General features: G+C 41.0%; 1 protein-coding gene across 1 annotated transcript; it reads right to left on the bottom strand.

Annotated features, from left to right (window-relative positions):
* Positions 1-348: 348 nt before the first annotated feature.
* ATP12A (ATPase H+/K+ transporting non-gastric alpha2 subunit) lies at positions 349-21,903 on the bottom strand. The gene is made up of 23 exons (XM_009919545.2): positions 21,669-21,903; positions 19,628-19,774; positions 18,068-18,127; positions 16,966-17,169; positions 16,306-16,419; positions 16,014-16,148; positions 15,358-15,475; positions 14,424-14,692; positions 13,395-13,593; positions 12,795-12,904; positions 11,915-12,049; positions 11,460-11,652; positions 10,796-10,971; positions 9,613-9,749; positions 8,743-8,893; positions 5,985-6,153; positions 5,114-5,268; positions 4,370-4,493; positions 3,886-4,031; positions 3,103-3,236; positions 2,052-2,153; positions 1,291-1,382; positions 349-1,106 (listed from the first exon to the last, which is right to left on the bottom strand). Exons 1-23 carry the CDS (start codon positions 21,675-21,677, stop codon positions 1,078-1,080), a joined length of 3,108 nt encoding a protein of 1,035 aa, XP_009917847.1. The 5' UTR covers positions 21,678-21,903; the 3' UTR covers positions 349-1,077.
* Positions 21,904-24,090: the final 2,187 nt, after the last annotated feature.

Raw genomic sequence — 24,090 nt, 5'->3', positions numbered from 1 at the left:
GCAGTCTTTAGGCTGGAGAACACTCTTTTTTTTCCCCTCCCTCAGTTCTTCTCTTGATTTCTTTCATGTTGGCAATCCTTCTTGACATTTGCTGCAACAGGAGTTCTCTTTCTGCCCCTGTTCTCTAAAGCTTGTCTAGACTTGCATTTAAATGTGAAATATCAACATACATTATTTATCATTGGCTTTAAAATTTGTAAAGCCTTTGTCTAAACAAGATGTGGTACCTACTGGTTCTTGCTAAAATGGCCATATTAAAGACCTGGTTTCAAATAGAACTTTAACTGCACCTACCTAATGCATACCGAGGTCTATTTTGCCATAGAAATTGTGGCCTTTGGAAAGTGAGTATTGGATTTGGTATCTCAAAGTGTTCAAATCAACTGGTTGTGTCTTGGTTTTCAAGATGTGTTTATTAAAACTGAACAGGTATTTGAAATATGTTAGTCTGTTAATGGGGGCAGAAAAAGCAGGTGTGTACTTCTTTCCTCTTTGACCTGGCAGAAGTTAGGTCCTTTCCTGTTCTACTCAGTTTCTCTAAGTCTTTATAAGAAAATAAGATGGAGAACTGTTTTCTGGAAAAAGTTTTATTATCAAATTACTCCTATACAGCATTTCTACCCTTGGTAAGGTAATACAGATCTATGTATGTACTCGCTTGGAATTCAGTTCCACCAAAAAAAGAAAATCAGCAAAACCAACACTTTTAGTGCAAATTAATGCCTTAGATTATATGGATTTTCTGTCCTCTCTTTTTTTTTTTTCCCCTTTACACGTGTTTTCCTCTCGGAGTGCTCTCCAAGTTCATCTTTGAATGAGGGAAAATTGTGCTTTTTACAAAAATAGGTAGCATTTCAATTTCTAGACAAGTGTCAGCTTTACAGTACAGTGGGAGGTAACTTATCAACCTCTAAAGTCCTTATTTCTTCATTCAATTCATGAAATTTCTTCACCCTCTCATGAGGCGAACCCATGCTTGATATTGCACAGACAAGACATTAAAGCAGCAGCAGAGGCTGTGTCAGGTGGGGAAGAAGCTCTCCACAAGGAGGAAGATGACCAGTGATAACGACTGTTTCAGTAATACATGTTCTTGTCCCACCAGCCTGCAGTAGGAGAGAGGCGGGGAAATCAGTTATTTTTTCCTCAGAAAAGAAAAGTAATTTATTGGGAACAAATGGTCCATTTTTAAGCAGTCCACCTGTCAGCAGCAGCTAAGGTAGGTGTATGAGTGAAAGGGTAGGAAAGGACACCTTACGTTAAAACACTAAACTAGAAAAATCTACTTACTTCCTGGGTATCTCCTGATAAACAGCTTGCGGACTTCATCATAGACCCATATCAATATGGCGAATGGTACAGCCACAAACCAGTACTGAAACCTGGGAGTGGGAGAAGAGGTTCTCATTCAGAAGCATCTAACCACTCAGCTGAATTTCTGGGGTCTCTCTCTGTGCTATTTGGTGTCACTAAAAGAGAATCTGGCTTTTTGGGGGTTTTTGTTTTGGTTTGGTTTTTTTTTCTTAATTTAAGCACTCAAACGGTTAGAAATAAGATGATGCGCATGTAAGCCTCCCAATCTTAAGTAGTTACTGAATTAATTTATTCCAGATACTATTCAGAAGAAAATGTTGCCTGGTGGTGTTACAGTCTCTGAAGATGGTAGAAAAATGGAACGTTTCTGACAGTGATATATTTAAAATAAAAGTTGCCTGGATAAAATTAAGTAAAGTGCTATCTAATCTCACCAAAATATTGGGGATCCTGGAAAAAATATTAAAATGTTTGTTCTACACAAGTAGGATTCTGGATCCTCAGTAGTAAATCTAGCAGAAAAAGTAGTGGGGTTTTTTGTGGAAACTATGAAAATAATGCCCTTTTTTGTCAAGAAATTGTCCGCCCTGTTCTTCACGATGAATATTGTTAAATATTTATCCTTGAATTGTGCTGCATGGGCATCCTGCTCCCATTTGTCTGTTTCTGGCAGAATGGTAAGTCCATGTCTGTTTATATGTGGTGGGCAAGAGAAGTAAGCTAGCATCAAAACTCACCTCAGCGGTGTGAAGTTCAGGGCTGTAACATGTCCAAGACCATAGGTAAGAATCAGAGCAATTCCGATCTGGGAAAATATACCTACCCAGATGACTTTGTTCCTACAAGAAAACCAAAGAGGAAGGGTTACATGCCTCTGTCCATGTATAAAAACCTGATGCCACCGCATAATGCAAAGGCTGTGCCACTTTCAGAGTTGTGGTTGTGCTCTGGTAGCTGGCTTGAATGATCCGCCTCAGCTGATGAGCACTGCAGAGACAGTAGCATGAGACGAGTGGTAGACTCTGTAGCACTGTCTTACGCTGCATGTGCCTGTGTCTTTCCTTACAGCATTCCTGACCTACCTAGATTGAAGCAAGCTTTAGGTAGACATGCAGTGCGCATTAGTCATGTCTTCTAGTTGCACTGTGAATGTGCGCATTGTGACTCAAATGTAAACCAAGAAGGAAATATACTTAAGTGTAGGCTCTGTACCTGCAGATAAAGAAAGGAAAACAATTTGCTTTCCTATCAGAAATACTCTGACTAAATGCCAGCTTTTAAGTGTGGCCTCCATCCCAATAGATGCTTTTAACTCCCTGGCTTCCATGGGATTGAAGGGTGCAGAGTGCTTTGCAGAGGGGAGCCAGTACTATCTTAGAGAGTTTGACCAGCTCGTGCCTCCTCGGTGGCTAAAGTTATCTCGGATAAGTCCAAATGCACTATCTATTGATAACTACATAAAGAATTTAAGAAAATAATCTAGAGAGGAAACTCCCTTTTTTTTGTGGTAAACACTTTGACGAATGGAGAGTTAGTTTTAAGCTGATGTGTTTTCAGAGTAACAAATACAACATCTTTCTTTAAAGAAAACACGTATCATGAAGTAGGAAAGGGGGTAGGGGGAGGTGTAATAAAATGTTGGAGATTTGTGATTGCTTGAAGCCAGATTTAGTCTTTGTTCAAAGACTGAATGTGAGTGGGCTAAATCACTGAGCTAACCTTTTTCTAAAATTAGGAGCAGGCTAACTTATCCTCTTAAATGTCAGGTGAAGAATCTGCAAAATTTACCTGAAAAGACCCTGCTGGAAAATGGAATTTCTTCGTGTTTTCCTGATGATCAAATCAGCAACTTGCTGAATTGTGATGCTGACAAAAAAGGCAGTGTAGCCAGTCCACTGTAGGTACATCCTCTGGTATTTAGTCTGCAAAGCGAAGGAAAAATCAAATAGTGTTATATCAGACACTCACATCTTGTGCAAGTGACTGCAAATCTTGATAGCAGGATTTCAGTTACTAAGGTGTAAATGCAGACTTATTCCAGATTTAGATACATAATGATCAGAGTTTGGCCACTTGTTCTAGTCCGCTAGTTACTGTGGATGAGTCATGAGGCTGAGGCACGAGCCTGGTGTAAGGAGGTATTTATATTGATTTATTGATGGTTTCTGTGTCTTGTGATTTCTGCAGAATGAATGAGGGGGAATGAAGAGGGAAAGGGGGAGGGAGAGTCTGCGAAGTACTTTACAGTAGTGCTGTTCAGAAGCAGGCAGGGCTGAGAGATTATGATGGGTCTAAACATAAAGTCCAGAGAAGAAGGTGCATCTCTAGAGGCTTTGAATCAGAAGGCGGCAAACTGTAGAAGCATGAATGAAAGAATGGACTCTGAGTGAGCGAGCTAGGTGGCAGGAAGCTCTAAAGAGTCTATCCTGAGGGACCGTTAGATGAAAACGAATCGGGTTTGTGTTTAAATCTCTCTCTCGTTCCCTAATCCTTTATTTTGGAGGAGAGTATAGAATTTTTAAGAAACTCTTGGGTGAGAGACAGTGCAAGGATGTTTCAGTGCGGCTTTACCCATTGCTGTCCATATGAATCCTCAAAATCATTAATGGCGTTGTTTTCCCAGTCCACTCGCACACCAAGCAGCGTGGAAGGTAGGAAACCTTGTTCAGCATACACAGTAAAATAGGTTACAAAGGCTCCCACTGACTGCATGATACCTGCAAAATCAAAGAGGTAGGAATGAGGAATAAGCAAAATTTAGGAGCACTGGCGAATGTGCTGGATATCAGTGTTGATCTCTCTCGTATGGCATGGAACTTCCCATGAGTCTAAAGGTAGTTTTAGAGCTCTTAGTGCTCTAAGGTTCTTGACCTCTGTAGATTAAAAGCCTGTTGTATTGTTGAATAATGAGCAACAGAAGGGAGTTAGTAAGTTTGCCTAGGAAGGCAGAGGAAGGAGTTGAGTTTCAGCTCCCCCTTTTCTAAAAAATGAATCAACTTGACTCTGTCTTGGTTTGCTGATACAAGATAACGTTTCAGAGAACAGGCCAACCTACCGATCTGCAGATAGGAGTATACAGCGAGCTGCTCATTCACCAGCCTGTCTTTCCTTTTGTTACGAGGTCTCCTGTTCATAATATCGCTTTCAGCTTTTTCGTAGGCTAACGCGACAGAGGGGATCTACAACAGAAATAAACCATTAGAGCCTTGGTGGCAACATTTGTCTGCTTTTCAGATGCTTCTCAGAAAAGTTTCGGTTCTCAAGTGGTTCTGTTGATATACCCTGCCTTTTCAGGATACACAGAGCAAATGAAAGAAGGATCTGTGTAGCATTCTCTTGACATGTATAAAAGATTTGAGGGAAGTCTGAAACTGTTTCATAGGTCTGATGATTATATGACAATACAAAGGGCTAGAGAATACTCAAAACATTAAAGGGTCTTTCAGATCCCTCGGACTGGGCTCTGATGAGATGTCTGGTATTCATCCCTGTAGTAACTGCAGCGATCTGTATGATCTCGTGATTGAAACACACTTGTTTTGCACACTGCTGAGTTTTGCTTGTCAGCGTGGATCAGAAGTCTTTTCTTCCTGCTCCCCCTCTGCAGGTTTTTTTTTCTACTCTTCTTTCTCTATACCTGGCTGCTTTTAATCTAGCCTTCTACTCTTTTGCTAGCTTGCTATTCAGCCGCAGGGTAAGGCAACTAAATCTTCCCGTGTTCTGCGTGTCCTTTTGCACCCAGCCCCTCTCGCTTGTCATGATATTTCAGCAGAAAATAACTCAGAAGACGCCAACTTACGATGTCTGTGCCCAGGTCAATGAACAGGATGGTGATAGTGCCAATGGGCATTGGAATGCTGGCAATAATGTAGATGAGAAAGGGACAGAGCTCAGCAATATTCTTAGTCAGGGTGTAGGCAATTGTTTTCTTTAGGTTGTCAAAGATCAGGCGGCCTGGGGGAAAAGGAAGGAAACACTTCTGTAAAAGCTAATTGTCGACAGTGTTTTCCAGAAGAAAGTTCAATTTTTAACTAAATGAAGTGAAAACATTTACTGCTTATGTCTGCTTTTCTCATCTGTTTCCTCATGCGTTTGGGGCTTTTTTTTTTTTTTTTTTTTTAAACTAACCTGCCTTCTCTTAGAGCCTTCTGAAAATTCAAGTGAAAATAAAAGGAAAATTCAAGGGAAACTAAAAGATCTCTTTCAATGAGAAAGATTGAGGAAAAAGTCCCGTTCCACAATACACTGTAGTTTTAATGGAAACCACAAGCTCTTTATGGTGAAAGAAGAGTGGAATGTGTGTTACTGTCATAGGTGGAGCACAGCGATGGTGATGTGTGGGCAAGTAATAGAGTGAAAATGTAGAGAAAACAGTTTGTATCTTTGTGGGCTCAGAACTGCACAGGAACAAGATGGAGATTACTTTTGCCTAGAGCTCGAACAAGAAGCAATAGCAGACCAATGCTATGTGTGAGAGAGGGGGATGATTTTCTTATTGTCTGTTTGTCATGTGTCTATAAATGGAACTGATTCCTATTTTTTCCAAATATCAAAATCACATTTTGAAATCCAGAAAGAAAAAAGGAGGGAAAGGATCAGGAGAACCCACCAGTGCTGCGTGGCTGTCAGCAGCTTTCAGCTAAGAAAGTGGATAGCAACATTATTTTTACCTTCCTCCACTCCTGTGACAATAGAAGCAAAGTTATCATCCAGCAGTACCATATCAGCTGCATTTTTAGCTGCGTCAGAACCAGCAATACCCATAGCAATTCCAATATCCGCTTTTTTAAGAGCGGGCGAGTCATTGACTCCATCTCCAGTCACGGCAACAACTGCTCCCTGGAACACACAAAAGATTCAGATGTGGGTTTTTTGAGGAGATGGTGCTATCTTGCTCTAAGGACAGTCTGCTCTCGGCACACTCCCTGTGTTTAAATCGCTAGAAGAAAGATGCTGATGTGAAGTTCTGAATCGTCTTTGTACCCGCATAAAACATAGCTAGTGATCAGAAAGATGCTAGGTAGGATTAATGCAGCAACCTCACACTTCTGTGTGATAGATGCCTGTATCCGAGCTTTGTCACCTAGACTCCCTTCATAGGAGAGAGAAACAGGAAATTCAGGGATACGTTTTACTACATTCTAAAAAGTAGGCATCTAAATTAGATGCACTTAAAATGCTATTAATCTGATCATTTCTTTTTGTGGAATAGAAGGGGGCTTAAAAATTTAGACAGCTGTCTGTATGTGTATGGTCTATCCCTGTCTGAGAAGACCCAGGCTCATCTCTGGCACTTGTAAGAGATTCAGTTGACACAACATGTTCTGTCCTTGTCTTTTTTCCCTCCTCTCTCTTTCCCTCCTCTCTCTTTCCCTCCTCTCTCTTTCCCTCCTCTCTCTTTCCCTCCTCTCTCTTTCCCTCCTCTCTCTTTCCCTCCTCTCTCTTTCCCTCCTCTCTCTTTCCCTCCTCTCTCTTTCCCTCCTCTCTCTTTCCCTCCTCTCTCTTTCCCTCCTCTCTCTTTCCCTCCTCTCTCTTTCCCTCCTCTCTCTTTCCCTCCTCTCTCTTTCCCTCCTCTCTCTTTCCCTCCTCTCTCTTTCCCTCCTCTCTCTTTCCCTCCTCTCTCTTTCCCTCCTCTCTCTTTCCCTCCTCTCTCTTTCCCTCCTCTCTCTTTCCCTCCTCTCTCTTTCCCTCCTCTCTCTTTCCCTCCTCTCTCTTTCCCTCCTCTCTCTTTCCCTCCTCTCTCTTTCCCTCCTCTCTCTTTCCCTCCTCTCTCTTTCCCTCCTCTCTCTTTCCCTCCTCTCTCTTTCCCTCCTCTCTCTTTCCCTCCTCTCTCTTTCCCTCCTCTCTCTTTCCCTCCTCTCTCTTTCCCTCCTCTCTCTTTCCCTCCTCTCTCTTTCCCTCCTCTCTCTTTCCCTCCTCTCTCTTTCCCTCCTCTCTCTTTCCCTCCTCTCTCTTTCCCTCCTCTCTCTTTTTTTGAAGTGCTTATAGAATCAGTCAGTTCTCATCCTAATTGTAAATTATGTAAGTCTTCAGTTAGAGATCATTCTTACCCTTATCATCCCAACAACTTCTGGTCATTGCCAGTCTATGCTAGAGTTGAACTAATGATCCAAAAGATGGAAAACTCTGATAATTCAACTCAGTTTCTTTTTTATCTTCCAATGAAACCGTCTACTGCAGCTAAAGGTCCTGTTCTAGCTGATGCAAAAGTTCATGGCTTGATAGCAATACAGAGTGTTCGGAGTGGGAAAAAGCCTGACAAACTGATTAATACAAATACTGAATGTCCTGTCCCTGTGGGGATTTAGCATAGTGTCACTACCTATAAATAATGCCATGTACAGAAGGGCTTATAAGCTCTAAGTACTAAACATAGCATGTAGACTGACTGGCTCGAGTTGAGGCAGGGAGGGTGTTCCTTTTCATCCTCTAAAGAGCCAAATCTACTGGGAGTGTGGGTGTCTAAGCAGTGCAGAACACATTTACCCCCTGTCTACCAAAGGCCATTCAAAAAGAAAATAAGAGAGATGAAATTGAAAGATTTTATCCCCTCCCCCGCTCCTTTTTTTTTTTTTTTTTTTTTTTTTTTTTTTTACTCTCCTGAAAGCAGTTCAGGCTTAAACCTGAAGAGCTGATAATGCTGATTTGAAAGCTTAGCTCTGCTGTAATTACAAAAATAAAATAATGTCTTGTGCCGCATCACCTCTGCAAAGTTCAGGCACAGCAGTAGTGTGTATACTCTCTACATGTCATTTATTTCTCTTCTGCCTCTTGTGCTGGCTGTACTCCATGCTCCTTTACATAATATTGCCTGTGGATGGGACAAACTCTCTTTAAATCCTGCTTTCTGTAGGTTTACAGTCTTTGAAAGTAATACAGATAAGGCTTGGTCCTATATAAATCATGCTATGACGTTTTGTGGGATTCATACCTTCACTTCTAAACATTCCTGTGGGCGGGAACTGCATAGGTCTAAATGGCCACAAGAGATAAGAGGAGAGGATGTGGTAACATGTTGCTTTTATCTGGGTTTAAAGAATTCCTGAGGGAAGGCTCCTTCCCAAACAGTGTACAGTCTTTGCCCAGGAGGCTTTATATGCAGCACAGCAGCAGCATCTCAGAATTATATGCAAAAGACAGACCCTCAGTACAGCTCCAAGTTAATCAAACTTAGGAAAAGCTCATTTTTTCAATGTGAGTTCAGAGTCTGTAACAGGAATTTGAGTAGCTTGGATGCTGTCCTGACAGTGTGTGTGGCAATCTGTTAGATAATGTTCTTGCACAGTGAAAGGAGCACAAACAGAGCTTAGAGAGCATCGGAAACTGGCTCCCACCCTCTCACCTCGAGGACGATATCTGCGGAAAGCTACTGCCTCATGAATGCCCTGTAGCCATATCTGTGTGTAACTTTTTACACCTCTTGCTCACCTGCCTTTGGCAGCCTTCAACTATGATCAGTTTCTGTTGGGGTGATGTCCGAGCAAAGACTATCTCTGAGTGGTTACACAAGATTTCATCCAGCTGCTGTAAGCTCATATCCTTCAGCTCCATCCCATTAACTACTGCTGCTGTAGCTTCTCTGTAAGAGCCATAGGAAAGCTGAGTAAATTTTCAAATCAAAAGGCTTAGATAAAAATAGTGCATTCATAGAATGTATGTGGCTTGATAGTAAGGAAAGCAGCAAATGGAGTTAATTTCAGAAGCATTAGTTGTTAATCAGCAGGTGTTGAATGAAAGCCACTGTACAAATCCAGAGTGAATTACAGTTACCTAGATACAGAGGGGAGTAATTGAAGCTTCCTCCTGAGCAGACATAACAGCAGAAAATGCATTTTAAAGAGGACTCGGAGTGGGAGGGTGGGACAGTGGAGGAGGAAGACCTCTTTTCTGTAAAGAGCTTTTATCTTTGTCTTATGAGGTTTTTCTTTTCACGTTTAATGGGTGAAAGAGGAATTTGGACTGATGGTCCTTAGGTTATGTGATTCTGAATTTTGTTTTTCGTATATCTGTGTTTTGTCACATGGGCAGTGACAGCAAAGTCCAACATGATCTGCAAAGTATAATTTGCTAGGACTTTTTTCAAGGGCCAGTGAAGATGAGAGCCACTGATCTAGACACACAGTTATTTAGGTAGAGCTGGTACGTTGAATGGATGCAATGGCTGGGAACGTATCAAGAAACAGAAAAGCAAAAAGCAGCCATGACATAGAAACAGGCTATAAAAGCATTGTGGAGGGAGAAGGCATAGCTTTCAGAAAATGAGCTCGTAGGTATCCCCTGTACTCTGTTTGCTCTTACCGTCTATTGACTTGCTCAACAGGAATGTTGAGGCGCTTAGCTATATCTTCCACAGTCTCGCTGGTGGCTGAAATGATGCCTACGCTCTTGGCAATGGCTTTAGCTGTGATTGGATGATCGCCAGTGACCATGATAACCTGAGGAAGGGACAAGCAGTCAGTGTGACAAATGTATATGCAATGGCTGGAGTGAGATAAGGTGAAATATCTATTGTTGTACACCAGGAAGCAGTTTAGAATCTGAACTTGGAAAGCTGTGCTATGTACATAACAATGACAGATTATTACTATTGATTACTTAGCTCTGTATTGACATCTGATCTCTACCTCTTGTTATTGGCCCTATTTTATCAGGGCTGTAAAGGAAGAACTTGTCACAGGCAGCAAGGTTAGAATAATGCAGAATAAAGAAGCCTTTATGTAAGAATTTATATTACGTATACTCAAAGGAGACAGTTCATTAGAATATTGCATCTTAAAATGGATCTTTGTGACTGAGGTGTCTTGACAGATAAGACACAGTTGTTTCTTGTTTTTCTTGAAGAAGAGTTGCCAGTTGCCAGGTCTGTCTTCAGACTACAGAAAATTTCATCAGGGTTGGGACTTGGGATTCATCTCATCTGAGATTGTTAATTCCAAATACCATTTTTCCTTTATTTAGCTAGATTGCCCCTCTGCCTAAGCTGAAGGTTTACTTGTGGGTCCCCAGGAGCGAAATTAGGAGAATTACTGCTTCAGATTCAACTTGAACGGTTTTGAGATTAGCGATGCCTATGCATAAAAGTTTGTAACAGGTGTAGCCCTGTGTGCTAATGCCTTTTCAAGAATCGTTTCTGTTACCTTACTCTGTTTACAAGCAAGTAATTCTAGCTGGCATGGTTTCTATATTCTAGAAATGGATCTGATGAGACAGTATCTGAGTTTCTCCAAATTTGAATTTCCAGTTTGGGGATTCCATGTGCTTCCTATAGTCTGATACCCACTTAAATTAAACTGTTTTGCCTCTCAGGGCCTTCAAGTAGTTTCTTTAAGTTACACTTGTAGAGTGGTATTAAGGAACGTTTAGGGTTTTGGTAGCTGTTGCTAGAAAGATACTTAATGACAGTGTGGTGGAAGATCTTAAAAGCTGTATTATCATGAGTATTTCTGTAGAATCACTGCATTTTTCATTGTAAAATCCCTACCTTGATCCCAGCACTGCGGCATTTTGAGACAGCATCTGGCACTGTGGACCGAGGTGGGTCAATCATAGATAAGAGCCCAACAAAGCACAGGTTGGAGGTTGGGAAGTTCATGGAATCTGTGTCAAATGGGTAGGTGTCTGGAAACTCATTTTCAGGCAGGTACAAATGACAGAAACCTGGAAGGAAACTTAGGTTGATGTAACATACAGGAAATAGTGGGAGAAAGAGGAGAGCTTGCTGTGTAGCATCAGGCTTTGCTCTTGTCCATAGAACTCCAGTGCATTAACCATTAGCTTTTTATGGAGGTTTTTTTAACCTGCCATTGTAACCTTCACGTCAAAGTTCACGTAGAGTTGGTGTTTCACGTGGCAAAGGTAGTGATACTGCCAGCAGGGAAGAGTGTTTTCCTTTGTGGACTACTTACGGGGTTTTTTGGCTGCTCAGTGTGGCAGATCAACATCAGTATAGAGCAGTAAGGGCATCCCTGCCAACAGAGAGCTTACAGCACATCAGTGTGGTTTTAATACTCTGCTTAGGTGCCTGTACACTTTCCTTTTTCAACTGTACTGCAAGAGGAATGAAGTCTATACGCAGTGGATTGTACCAAGATTTAAACTCCCATTTTAAACCACAGTTGTCTGATAGTCCCTCTAGTTGGACTCACCCAGCACTCTCTCTCCCATGCCCCCCAGCTCCATGTATGCTGTTTGGAAAGCTTCTGCCTTTTCGCTGTCCAGTGGTTCTTCCTTGCCGTTGATCATGATGGTGCTACATCTCTCTAAAATTCTCTCTGGCGCACCTTTCATCACCAGCAGAAAGCGTTTGTCCTTGGGATCATCAGTCTCATGAATGGAAAGCTGTGTGCCACAAATATGAATATGTGATCTTCACTTGCGTCTAGTTTTGGTCACTTTGCATAGAAGTAATATTTCCTCTTTTCTATGAGGATATCATACATTCCATCAAACAGAATGAACTATATTTATTATAGCTTAAATTTCCTCTGTCATTGAATTACCCCATTAAGACTTCCAGGTCACAGATAGTTGCGTTAGACCCAGTGATAGAAACGGTTTAAGCTGGAAACAGTCTGGCATAATTTCCAAAAATGAGACACACCTGGAATTTGTTGGTAGAGTTGAAAGGAATTTCAGCTACTTTTTTGTTCCGCGCTCTAATATTCATGATGTCACCCAAAATGACTTCTGCAAATTTCAGCAGAGCTGTTTCAGAGGCATCACCTACCACAACTCTCTGTATGCACAAAAGAACAAACAGCTTATAGCATGTATACTTCTGCACTTCCATCAGGAGAGCTTGCGTGATTCTATAACATGTTGTAGCCTTAAGCAGCAGTGAATCTATGTTGCTATATTCAAGTTGTCAGAGAAAATTATTACGGTAAAAACTTGGGACAACTGTTTTGCTCTTGCTGCTACAACTAAGCTACAGCACAGAGATGAAATTAGGGTTTGATTCTGGGAGAGTGCAAGATTTGTGATCGCTTTCAGGTTTGTGTGGCAGCTTTGTAATGCAGTTCTAGGGTAGCAGCAGGCAAGTACAGGTGAGCTAACTGATGCACAAAATCAAATGACTTTGAGGAAGGCACTGATGGAGTAAATAGTAGAAATCAGGGGTTTGTTCTGGTAGCCTAGTCACCAGAATTTACTACCTTCAGCGGTTGTGTGTAAAGACATTAATTAAGGCATGTTTACCTTTTCTATTTTGCTATATTAAATTAATAGTCTAGTAATTACTAGTGTAGAAATTCTTGCTACTTGAATTGCCTTTTTCCTTATAGGGACAGTTGCTCTTGGCTGTGTGGGTTTTCTTCCCTGTCTTAAACTTTTTGCAAGTGTATAGCAGTAATACTACTGTAAATAGTAACTTAGAGGATTGGCATGGTAAAGTGGAGGCGATCGCTAACGCCAAACAGAACAACAGATATGTATTGTTCTTTCAGAGGAAGAGAAATAAGCTGATGGGTAATAGGCAGTACCTTCATTATTGGGAGATTCTCCTGTCCTGGTCTGAATTCCGCCCGGTTGCAGAGAGTTACAATTTTTGATAATGCTGTCCATGATGGTGAACTTTGATCAAAAGGCTGGGCTGAGAGGAAGCAAAATACACATTGCATCCTTTAGCATATTATGTGACAGAAATAGAAGCTTAAGTTTGAAACAGCAGGACTGAATTACTTGCAGAGTTGTTCTTTTGAGAGGTTCTGTTACGGAAAAACAATTTGACGCAAACCTTTAAATCTGTCAGTCAGCAGTTCTGGCAAAGTTGCTTAGATTATGTTTCTTTGTTTATTTCCCTACTAAATTTACAGACAGCAAAAGGATCTGGATTAGAACCTTCTCCAGACTTCCTTTCTGTGAGTAGAGTTCAAATATTAATTCATTTTTTCACATCTCTACATGACTAAGAAGGGACTTTGCTGTTGCACACTGCACTTGTGTGTGGAAGGAAGACATGCCTGTTTTAGCTATCAAAAGACGTTCCCATTGACATCAGTTTGAGAGCCAGTGGGTATGAAACATCACAGGTTTGATCCAAGTAGTTGCCCCTTCCCAGATCCCCCCATTGCCATATTTACTTGTTTGATCTTCACTGGTGTCAGCTGAGTAGATCTGATTATCAAACCAGAGGTGAGCAACAGTCATCCTGTTTTGTGTGAGGGTCCCTGTCTTGTCAGAACAGATGATAGAGGTAGAACCAAGTGTTTCTACAGCTTCCAAGTTCTTCACCAAGCAGTTCTTCTTTGCCATCCGCTTGGCTGTCAGAGACAGGCTCACCTGGCAGAAGTAGAGAAGTTCAGTTCACTGCTAGTGAGGTAGTTACAGAATGATGCAATGAGGTATTTTGCGTCAATTTTTTTTTTTTTTGTAGGAAGAGAACATTTTTTAAAAAATTATATTTAGGTTGACTGCAGTGCTTTTTTTTTTTTTTTTTTTTTTTCTTTTTTAATAACATTATTAAGGTCAGAGGTTTGGCTGTAACTACCACAAGTACATTTGCTGCTGAGAGGAACCTGCTTGCCTGCTGATAAAAATAAGAATGTCATATCAGTTAAGAGGCTGGTTTAGATGGAAGAACCTGCAATGCGAGGGGAGCGCCTAATCACCAGCTTAATGAATCCTGAAATGATTCTCTTCATTATTGCAGTACTGCTATTTGTTCGTTTTTGGTGTACTTCAGAACTAACAGTGTTTAGCAGGTGTGCTGCTTCCCAGCCAGAGATTTTAGTGATGCCTTCTTTGTGTTAGTTAGTGGAATTTTCATGTGACTTTTAGAGTACAATATCCTCATTTCCCAATAGGAACAGGTTGTGGGGAAACGAGTCACATCATTCTACTGGTTAGCAAATGAGGGAGAACGGTACTTGAAGAACCTTATTTCAAACTGGTTTGTTGTGCTGCAGCTTTTAAGACTAATGGCTCAGTTATGAAACTGAAAGTTTCATGGAAAAAAACACACTTATTTCAAACTCAACTCAGCCAAGTTACTTAAAAGATAATCTGTTCTTCACTGCTTAGTGTTGCACTATAATGAACTTAAGAGTGATGAATAGTGGTAATGACCGAAGAACTACAGTGGCAACCAGTGAATTCAAACGTAGACTTACCGTTACTGTGGCTAGCAGTCCCTCTGGCACGTTTGCCACAATGATACCAATTAGAAAGATGATGGAGTCCAGAATCTTGTTTCGCATAGAAACAGATATAATGAAGAAGAGAACACCAATGGAAATGGCCACTCCTGCAACCAGGTAGACGAAATGTTCTATCTCAATAGCAATGGGTGTTTTCTCGTTTCCTACTCCCGACGCGAGAGAGGCAATCCGCCCGATGACAGTGCGATCCCCAGTGTTGATTACAATGCCCGTAGCGGTGCCTGCAGAGAAGTAAAAGACTATTAACTCTAGGAGAGACTAGTCCTGTCTTCCGTGCCCAGTACTGATTGACGAAGACCCTTCTCAGCCTTAATGTGACTGAGATTTCACACCAGAATGCAATTCTTCCTCTTAGAAATCTTACTGCTCTGTTGGTGAAGAGGAAGAAACGTGTAAACTATTTTCACTAATTAGTCTTTTTTGCTTGTATTGCAGTAGGAATGAGGTGTTATCCTGGGCATCGAACAGTCCTGTAGCTGATAGTCTGTCAGGTATGACAGACATACCCTTTAGTGCTGAGAGTAAGAACAACACCTTTATGTGTGCAGAGTCCTTACACAGAAGCATCCACAAGTATTCAGAGGCGTCTGCAAATTGACGTTCCTGAAGATAATGATGGAAAGACCACAAGGAAACCGCAATTAATCGATTGTTGCACCCGTAACCAGGCTAGGTGTTAAAACAAATGTCTCATTGGTTGATACTAAGTATGACCAGCCCAGTGCTTAAGGCTTTATTTTGGTGTGCTTGGGACAATAATTTCCTGTGAGCAATTGAACCTTTCTGGAATTCCTTGAAGCAGAATTGCTTAAAACGAGTTAGCGGTATTAGGCAGCACACTGTAGAGGTGCCATTTCTGGAGGCCCTTTTCTCTGCCTGTACGCACCTTCCACACAGGTGGTGGAGTAGAATGCAATGTTCCTGGTCTCCAAGGGGTTCTCATGGGTGAAGTCACAGGAACGAGACTGTGGTTCTGATTCCCCTGTGAGTGAAGAATTGTCCACCTTTAATGAAATGGAGACATGCCCATATTAAAGTTAGTAATATGCAGTTATGTCTAGCCCAGAAGGCAAAGTGGCAGCACATTTAATAATGGGTGACAGGGCCATAATCTCTCGGTGCCTTTTCTCTGAGAGAGTTGCCGTTGTCAATGAGAGAATCTCTAATGTTGAGTTCGGTCAATGTTGTGTGTGTGTGTCTATCGGTGGGATTTTCGGTAGCAGCCTGAAAGAAAACATGGTTTGAAGATCTGTCTCCAGGTCTTTGGAAACACTTAATACTGTATTGGTATTTCTGCCTCTGTCCTGGCCAAGAGCATTGCTAGAACGTGGTATGGACCTAATGGCTTCTTTTGATGTTCAGGGAGTAGAGATGTTAGTCCTAGGTGAGCTGAGCATCATAGTATAGCTTCTGCACTCTATGATTTAATTAGATCATGTCTAATTAAAGCTCTAATAACTTGGGTGTGCAGAAATTCTTTATATGCAATAAAAGTCTCTAAACCATGTTTTTCCCCTTTCCCCGCTTCAAAGTACTGTTTACCTTACAACCCTGAGCAAAGATCAGACGAATGTCTGCTGGGATCCTGTCTCCGCCCTTTATTTCCACGATGTCTCCAACCACCAGCTGGTCTGCTGACAGTTCCTTCTTCTCTGCATCTCTGATGACAAGAGCTTGCTGAAAGACCGAAGTGTGACAAAAATTAGCATTGTGCCATCCTCTAAACCTCGTACCAAGAGGTACATTCAAGTTGAGCTTATTGTGCTTTTGTCATTTCAAGGTGCGGTATTAAAATGAACTTTTACCTCAGGTGAAATGCATTGGTTATTCTCACCTGTGGAATCATTTTACTGAAGCTGGCCATGATGTTTGTGCTTTTAGCTTCTTGATAGTAAGCGAAGATACCAGTGAGGATGACAACCAGTGCCAGGACTACTCCAAGGTAGAGCTGATCAATAAAAGATATAATTCAGTTAATTTAAGACAAGTGTTCAGCAATTTCTCTGCTAGAATAAATCACAGTTCTGTATTGTTTTGGGAGACTCTTAAAATGAGATATTGGTCAGGTTAAAAGACAGTTTAAGAAATAAGAAAAGAACTTTCAAGTTTTGCCCTGCTAATAGTCAAGTAAAGCTTTCTGAGTATGAAAAGGGCTTTTAATAGCAAGTTTCCCATCTCTCTAAAAGCCTTCTCCAAACTATACCTGACACAAACCTGAACAAATAATATTCCTAGCAGAGTGTAACTCATAAGGGAATTGGAGTCAAAGACTCTGGAGTTCTTTGTGGACTGAAGTATTGCTCTTATGAGTACTCAAGTATTATGATTATGGAGTGGTTATAAAACCTTTGGATAGACACTCTTGGACAGAAGTGGTATGTCAGGTATTTGAGCGTTTATCAGAAATGTTCAGTAGTAGAGGGAGAGTCCTGAAAGAATAAAAAGCCTCCTTGTAGTTACTGAGTAACTGTGAAGTAGTATTTCAATTACTTACATTGTCAAAGGGTGATTCAGATCCCTGGGCAAGCTGAATGCCAAATGAAATCCAGGAGAAGACAGCTCCTATCCATAAGAGGATGGAAAACCCTCCCACCATCTGCTTGAGGAACTTAAGGATTTCAGGGGTGGCTTTGGGAGGAGTGAGTGAGTTGGGACCATCCCGAGCCAAAATCTCTGCTGCTCTTGCACTAGAGAGACCCTGCAAAAGTAAATGACATGTTCAAAATGAAGTCCCGGAAAAACAGATTTTTATCTCAACTCGGAACAAAATTCACACACTGTTTTTTCCTTGAATGTTGTTTGTGTCACAGATCAGCTGCAGTAACCTGCATCTTTGATTTCCAAACTTTCTGATTTCGGAGCGGATACTATTAGTTATCTGCTATGAAGAAACAGCTATTTTGTTACTGGAGCATTGAATTTGGGGCTGTGTCCATTGGGAGTTTTCGTTCTGTCGGTTATCTGTCAAGTATACCTGTACTAAGTGTTGGGAAAGCTGGGGAAAAACAGACATCAGTTCTTTTGCTGCTGTTTCTGCATTTCCACAAGACGTTTGTAGTTTATGGGTTTCCTGAAATTCTAGTCTGTACTCTGGCCATGTTGCAATGCTTTGATATTCAAATGTCAGGTGTCAAAGGGACTTGGGTGTATAGTTTCTCAAATCTAGTGTTTCCTTCAAGATAAAATCATTTCCATCACACTCTCTTGCTCTAAATTGTTACAGACGCTGCCGGTGAAAAATGAATTGTAGTGAAATCAAAATACCAGGTAAAAACCTTAGAAAAACTAAGGTCCTGGTACAAACTTTGAGGTCACATTTTGTGCAGGGGTTTTGATTTCAAAACAGTAGATCAGACTTCTTCAGACTTGAGAGAAACTCCAGTTTAAATACAGGTCAGGGCTGCACACTAACTTGCTGGTTTAGGCTTTATTGGGAGTTAGTGCATCATACTCGTGCATGCATGCATCACATACATCTATGTATGAGTCTGTTGATTTGAATGCTTTCCTACTGCTTCTAGGAAGCTTGGGGTAAGCCAGAGGCAAAGTAAGGCAACTGATTCAGGCAGTTTTTTAATGATGCCCTATGGACTTACTTTGTTGATGCTTGTACCATACTTTTCCTCCAGTTCTGAAGTGCTGAGTTTGTGGTCCTCCTGGATTCCAAAAGAGAAAATGATAGTGAGCAGAATGTCAGACTGTTGAAACTTTTATTTCAGGATCTAGAGAATGTTCAAAATGCCTGGATCTCAGACCATGGATCCAGTTGCTAGTATGACATCCCACTTTCATGAATAGACAATATGCAATTTGCATATTGATAAGCAAAATATCTTCCACTGGAAGACGGCATTTTCTTTCAATTTTGAGAGTACTTTTGTAAATAGCTCCCTCCTCCAGCAAATCTGTCACAAGAACAGAGTGGTCTTTTCATGTTAATACTGCTTGCCACAAAAGTCTGTGCTGCTTTTAAAGAGTTCCTCTTTACGTGCTGCAGGACTCAGGCATTCAGTACCATAGGCAATATGTTAATAGAAGAAAGCGTGGTGTCAGAATACGTGTGACAACAATCTTTACACTTGATTGACAAGGTAGGGTACGTGTCATTATTTGCCACGTTCTTGTAGAAAGAAGCAGCAGGTTCTAACCACAATTAAAAAGGGTATGGGAGAGGGAAATCTCAAAGCTCTTCTCCTTTCCCTGCAGTAACACCTCTGTGGTATCTTTGACCTAATTATATCTTGTGCCGAACTGAGATTTAGAAGCCAAGAATTTGAGAGATCTCACAATTGTTTTCACAGAATGATTCATTGGTACTTGGATGAGTCAATTAACTTGTCTGTGCTTTGGTTTCTCTTTAGAAACATGAGAGTAATCTTACATCCCCTGGTGGCAAAGATCAGATACACTGAGAGTTATTTAGCTAGTACTAGGTAGATCTTGGAGACACGATGGGTAAGCTGATGGGTCATTTTGGGGTTTCCTTACCTTTGAAATACCATCTAGCCCATAAACAACCTCTCCTTTGAGCTGCTCTCAAAGCAATTGAGAAAAGAGGTCAGTATAATTAGCTTCATTTTTCAGATTGGGAAACTGAAACGTGTAGAGAGGAAGCAACTTTTCCAAGATCAGCCAGCAGGTCACTAACTAGCAAGCTAGAAGTAAAATACAGGTTTCTTGAGCTTAGTGCACTGTCCTTGAAGTACAGTGCAGTTAGTTTGGGGAAGAAAACCTCTGCTTAAAGCTGAGGCATTCTTTTTAGATCTACTAGAAATCTCTGGAGCAAAATGTTGTGCTTCTACCTTTTCCTCTGTTTCTTGGCTGACTGTGCAAGTGGCGGTTCACAGGAAATACTGATTACGGTTATTCCATCTGGGGAATAACTCCTCTTTGGGTAGATAACGTTCTGTATCATTGGTGGCTTAATTAAGCCAGAATCATTCTTTCATTATAGGTATGAATCCTGCACAACTTTTTTCTGGCACACTTCAGGAGCGTGAGGAAGCAAATCCTTCCCCATGTTAGGATTTTCAGTGCAGCATGTCTTCTGTTAAAATGATAGTGCATCGGCATTTTCACTCCCCTTCACCGGACTTCATTCAGACAGCGGGTAGAGGCTGTCCTGCTGGCTGTAATGGGAGCTTAGCAGCACTCACCAGGTCCAGTTCTTTCTTAAGGTCTTCTGCCTTCTTTTTTTTATTGTTGCCTTTTAAGTCTTTGTACTTCTCCTCTTCATCTCCAATCTCTGTTTTTTCCAGATCTTTTGTCCCACAGACCTCAACCGAGTAAACATCGGACTTTTTCTGTAAAAGAAATAAGGTTTTGGCATTGCTGTGAACATCTGCTGGGACTTGAAGGAAGCAGTAGAAAAATGCCACAAACAAGTCAAACTCTGACAAATCTACTTGTTTTCGACAAGCTACAAATTGCTACTGTCTCTTTCTCCTGGCATCTTAGAGTGCTAGTTCCTGTCTTACCCTGAGATCTCTCCAGCATGTGTTACAGTAATCATGGTCAGGTCTTCAGCAGATGTAAATTACAGTGATTCCTTTAGAGATGTGCAACACTTTTAGTAATTTATGGTCTAATACAAAGTGTAGGAATACTGCCCTGGATCTCAGCACTGCTAGTGAAAAGCATTAAGTCATTTATCAGCTCCAAGAAGAGATCGGTGTAAAAGCAAAAAGCAAAAGATTTTTAAAAGGAAAGGGGAGGGGAAAAAATATTAATTGATAACTTGGCTGTTCCTGGAGCTTTTTAGATACATGACTTCAAGATGTCAATTTTAATTAAAAAAGAAAAAGAAGTTTACACATTTATATTTATGCATTTACACTCGATCACGTAGTGAGAAACGGAGGCAAACACCATACTGGTGGCCAAGGAGAAGCAAGTCTGTCTTTCCACATAGAGCTCAGAACTGGCAGGGAGTTAGCAAACTCTTCACTCTTTTGTGCTGTTTCCTAACTTTAAGTTAATACTGTAGTCTGAAGGGCAAACTTCCTGTATTGCTAATTTACCAGCTTCTATAATCATAACGTTCCAGATACTAATTATCTTGTAAACTACGTGCCATGCCTTGGAAGAGCTATTGGTTGACCCCATTTCACAGGCTTCCTGACAGATTAACCATCAGAGCTTTATGAGAGTTCATACTGGATCTTATCTGATGGTGTGCTTTACTAGTGGGACAGATGAACTTGGCTGCTGCTGTCTGTCTAATGAGTACATACATACTCTGCAGGGCATTTGTCAGTGTTTGGTCTCCTGCAGAGGTAATATTTCAGATGAGTTGAGAGTAGAGATCTTAATTACATATAGACTAAACCAGAGAGCTCAAGTAATGGAAACAAGGAAAAAAAAAAAAAAGGATTGGAACATTTTATTACTTAATATTTTTCTGAACTCAAAAGTGGCATCTTATCCTCAGATGCCCTTTAATTAGAGGAATGTTGAAGTCTTGAGACTGTATCTTGACGAAGGGAAAAGCTAAGAGCTGGCGAGTAGTTTAGGGGGAGCTAAAAGTCTGAAATCCTTTTCCTAAAGCACTTGAATTTCCTTGGTGATACATATCCCAGATAAAGGACGTGTCTGTTACAAGAAGTTCTATTTTTTTCTACCTTGCCAAAGATGCACAATCTGGTTTATTGGGATTTTTCCTTCACTTTCCTCCTTCTCCTCCTCCTCCTCCTCCTCCTGTCTTTAACTATCCCACCCAAAAATCTGTTCAGCTTTTCAAATCCCCAAAAGTAGAGAGATAAGGAGAGAAAGAAAACTGCTATCTGTTGTGAGAACTTAGCAGATAGAGGAGAATAATGAAGAAAATTAATGAAGTTAGTAAAATCTATTGGTCACTTCTATTATCATCTATGTTTACCCTTTAACCTGCAAATTTTCATAAAATCTCAGATTTTGGCATTTGCAAAAGGCATAGCGTTCATGAACCTGTTGATTATGAAGCTGGCCAGTCCTAGAAGTCTTCCCTATCCAACCTGATCTCTTTGCTTTTTAGGATTAGAGGTGCGTACCTATCTACATAGTGAAAATTTTAGTGATTACACTGGATGCCCAACAGTGTCTAGTGTTAGTTCCATTTTTCACTTAGCTCGTATTTATATATGCATATTAAAACTTAAATTAATGCTTGATCTTAAGAAGAAACACGTACATCAGCAATTCCACAAACAGTGTACTCACCTTTACCATCTTGGTGAGTTTATTCTTTTCCTGATGGAGTGAAACAACCAAGCCAAAGTCTCTGGACGAAAAGCAAAAGCCCAGCTGGAGAATGAAGTGGCTCAGAGCAGTTTTGGCTGTTGGAGTGCCAAAGCTCACAGAGGTAGTTCCCCCTCGGCTGGCAAGCAGACATTAGCTGGAACCCTGCTTGCACTTCGGCATCCTTCAGGCAGGATGAGTTTGTTGTCCAAAGCCTGTGGAGAAAGAGGACTGTTTGCTAGTGCTTTATAAATCAGCATCTTGTGCTGCTACTCCACCCCTCCCCTTCCAGGTCCAGCCCATCTTCTGTTTCACCTGTAGTGGGTGGAAAAATACCACAGTAATGGGCATGTGGGTTTCAGGTCAGATAGTTTCTAATTATTCCTTTGTAGTGTTTGCTCACAACTAGGGAACAGATGTATTACTCATCTTGCTGGAAGCAAAGAGTTTCTTTCAGAGACTTTCCAGCACTCAGCTCCCCTTATAATTTCCAGCTGTTGTGGGGCAACGTTCAGTGGGGTAGAGGAAGTCTGTGCACATTTTGTCTTGCCCGTTTACATGATGTTCTGTTTGCCTGCCTAGGGTCCCTACAAGTCAGATTCCTGCCCTGTTTAGGTATTAATAGGGATTTAGTGGAGTGGTGCTCCTTCAAGGCTCTTAGCTTGGACTTCACTTTCAATTCTTGCATTGCATTTGTTGTGTTTCTAACCTTCAATTCCTGGTGCATTTTCAGCAAGAGCACTTATCTGAACATCCAAAAAACTAAGTCAAATGTGGTGAAAGATTTTCCAAACTTTAACATTACTGGGGGGAAGACCGTCTTTCATCTGTTTGACAGAACTGGTCTCACTGAACAATGTAGCATTTCAGCAGTTGGTCTTCTACATTATATAATTCGTGAGCTTCAAATTGCATCATTTGAGATGCTGTGAGGTACCAGAGTCACTAGCAGATGACTCAAATTGTGGTGAGAGATACAACATGTTAGTGGAGATAACTAACGTTGAGCGTTTCAAGCCATATCTATAAGCTCTTACTGTAGGGAAGACAACCAAGAAACATCCTTTACTACTTCAACAGGAGCACGAATAAATTCATGTTCAAATCACAGACGGATTTTGAGCGACTCAAGTATCATAGCTCTTAAACTACCCCTATATTAAAAAGCGAAGCTGTTTCCACTTCTCAGTTTATGTGTATTGGTCTTTTCCCATAGCATTCTTTAATCTTAGAATGTTATGCAAGATACAGAAGTGTATCTGGAAAGGTTTCATGTGCAGTTTCTGCTCTTGGTTGTATTGAGAACTGCATTGTGTCCTGGGGCTTGAATATAAACCTTTTTGTATATATATAAGTATTGGAGATTTCACACTATGTGTCATATGCAAGAGCAGTAATATATTGACTGTATGTATCCAGTGAATCTGCCTGTGTCATGTGTTACCCATTACTTTCTGTTGCTGGAAAGGATACTGGAGCAAGACGATCAAGAGGTACAGTGAGCATACTTGACATGAAACTAGACTGCTGAGGCTGGAAGTGGGGGCTTATGTGAAAGGAAACGTGGACTTGGAAATAGGGAAATGCCTTCCAGGAATGCAGTTGCATTGTCCATCACATCTGTTGGTAGAGACAGTGGGCTGCAGAATGTGAAAACAGGGCTAGCATACCTTATCTTGTTCATTTACAGTTTTTAACTGAGAACTGAGATTTCTAATCCAGTGGCAAGGAATAGCTGGTAGATGGAAAACAGGAATGTGTATCATCATATCTTGCTATTCACAGATTTGTAAAAACAACGACCTGTACTGTTTAGTTATGGTTTGTGATTTAGAATGTTAGCTGGGTCATTTGGGTAGTTCTTGCGTTTGTCTTCTATAAATCATGGCTACTATTGCCTGGGGGCAAATGTTAGAAATGCAAATTAAAAAAGTGTTTGGCAACAAAGTACCCCATACACCCTGGTTTACATGCAATATTTACACTGACACATCTGTCCTCTTAGGGGTATGTTTTGTAGCAAATTAATCCAACTGGGAAAGCCCTATAGACAGTAACATAACTTAATATTTACAAAGTACTGAGCCGGGTGTCACTGCTGACGAACAATGTGTATTGAGCTGCCAAGTTCAAAGTGCAAAATTGATGGTTAAAAAGTTCTGTGGCAGAAATTTCATTAATTTTGTCCACTGGACAGATTGTTTTCCTGTGACTTACAAAGTAAAGATAAGCTGCAGTTCTGGAGAAGTGCTTGTACACAACTGAATCTTGCCAGTGAAGCACTTGTGCCTTCGTTTGGCAAGACACGGCGTGTATAGATAGGAATATACTTGTCTGTGCCAGAGAGCTGTAATTGTCACGTGTTTCCAGCGTGTCTCAACATCCATAGCTGAGCCCTGTTTAG

The sequence above is a fragment of the Haliaeetus albicilla genome, chromosome 7 (genome assembly GCF_947461875.1).
Source record: "Haliaeetus albicilla chromosome 7, bHalAlb1.1, whole genome shotgun sequence".
Classification (NCBI taxonomy): domain Eukaryota; kingdom Metazoa; phylum Chordata; class Aves; order Accipitriformes; family Accipitridae; genus Haliaeetus; species Haliaeetus albicilla.
The sequence above is the reverse complement of the archived record's forward strand: the minus strand, read 5'-3'. Positions and strand labels throughout refer to the sequence as shown.

What these genes read in the sequence shown, in the direction of transcription:
- ATP12A (XM_009919545.2), bottom strand. An exon ending in CATGGGAGAGAGAGTGCTGG is followed by an intron (nt 10,972 to 11,459) that starts GTGAGTCCAACT and finishes GTTTCCTTCCAG; the next exon opens with GTTTCTGTCATTTGTACCTG. An exon ending in TGTCACAGGAGTGGAGGAAG is followed by an intron (nt 5,269 to 5,984) that starts GTAAAAATAATG and finishes CTTTTCCCCCAG; the next exon opens with GCCGCCTGATCTTTGACAAC.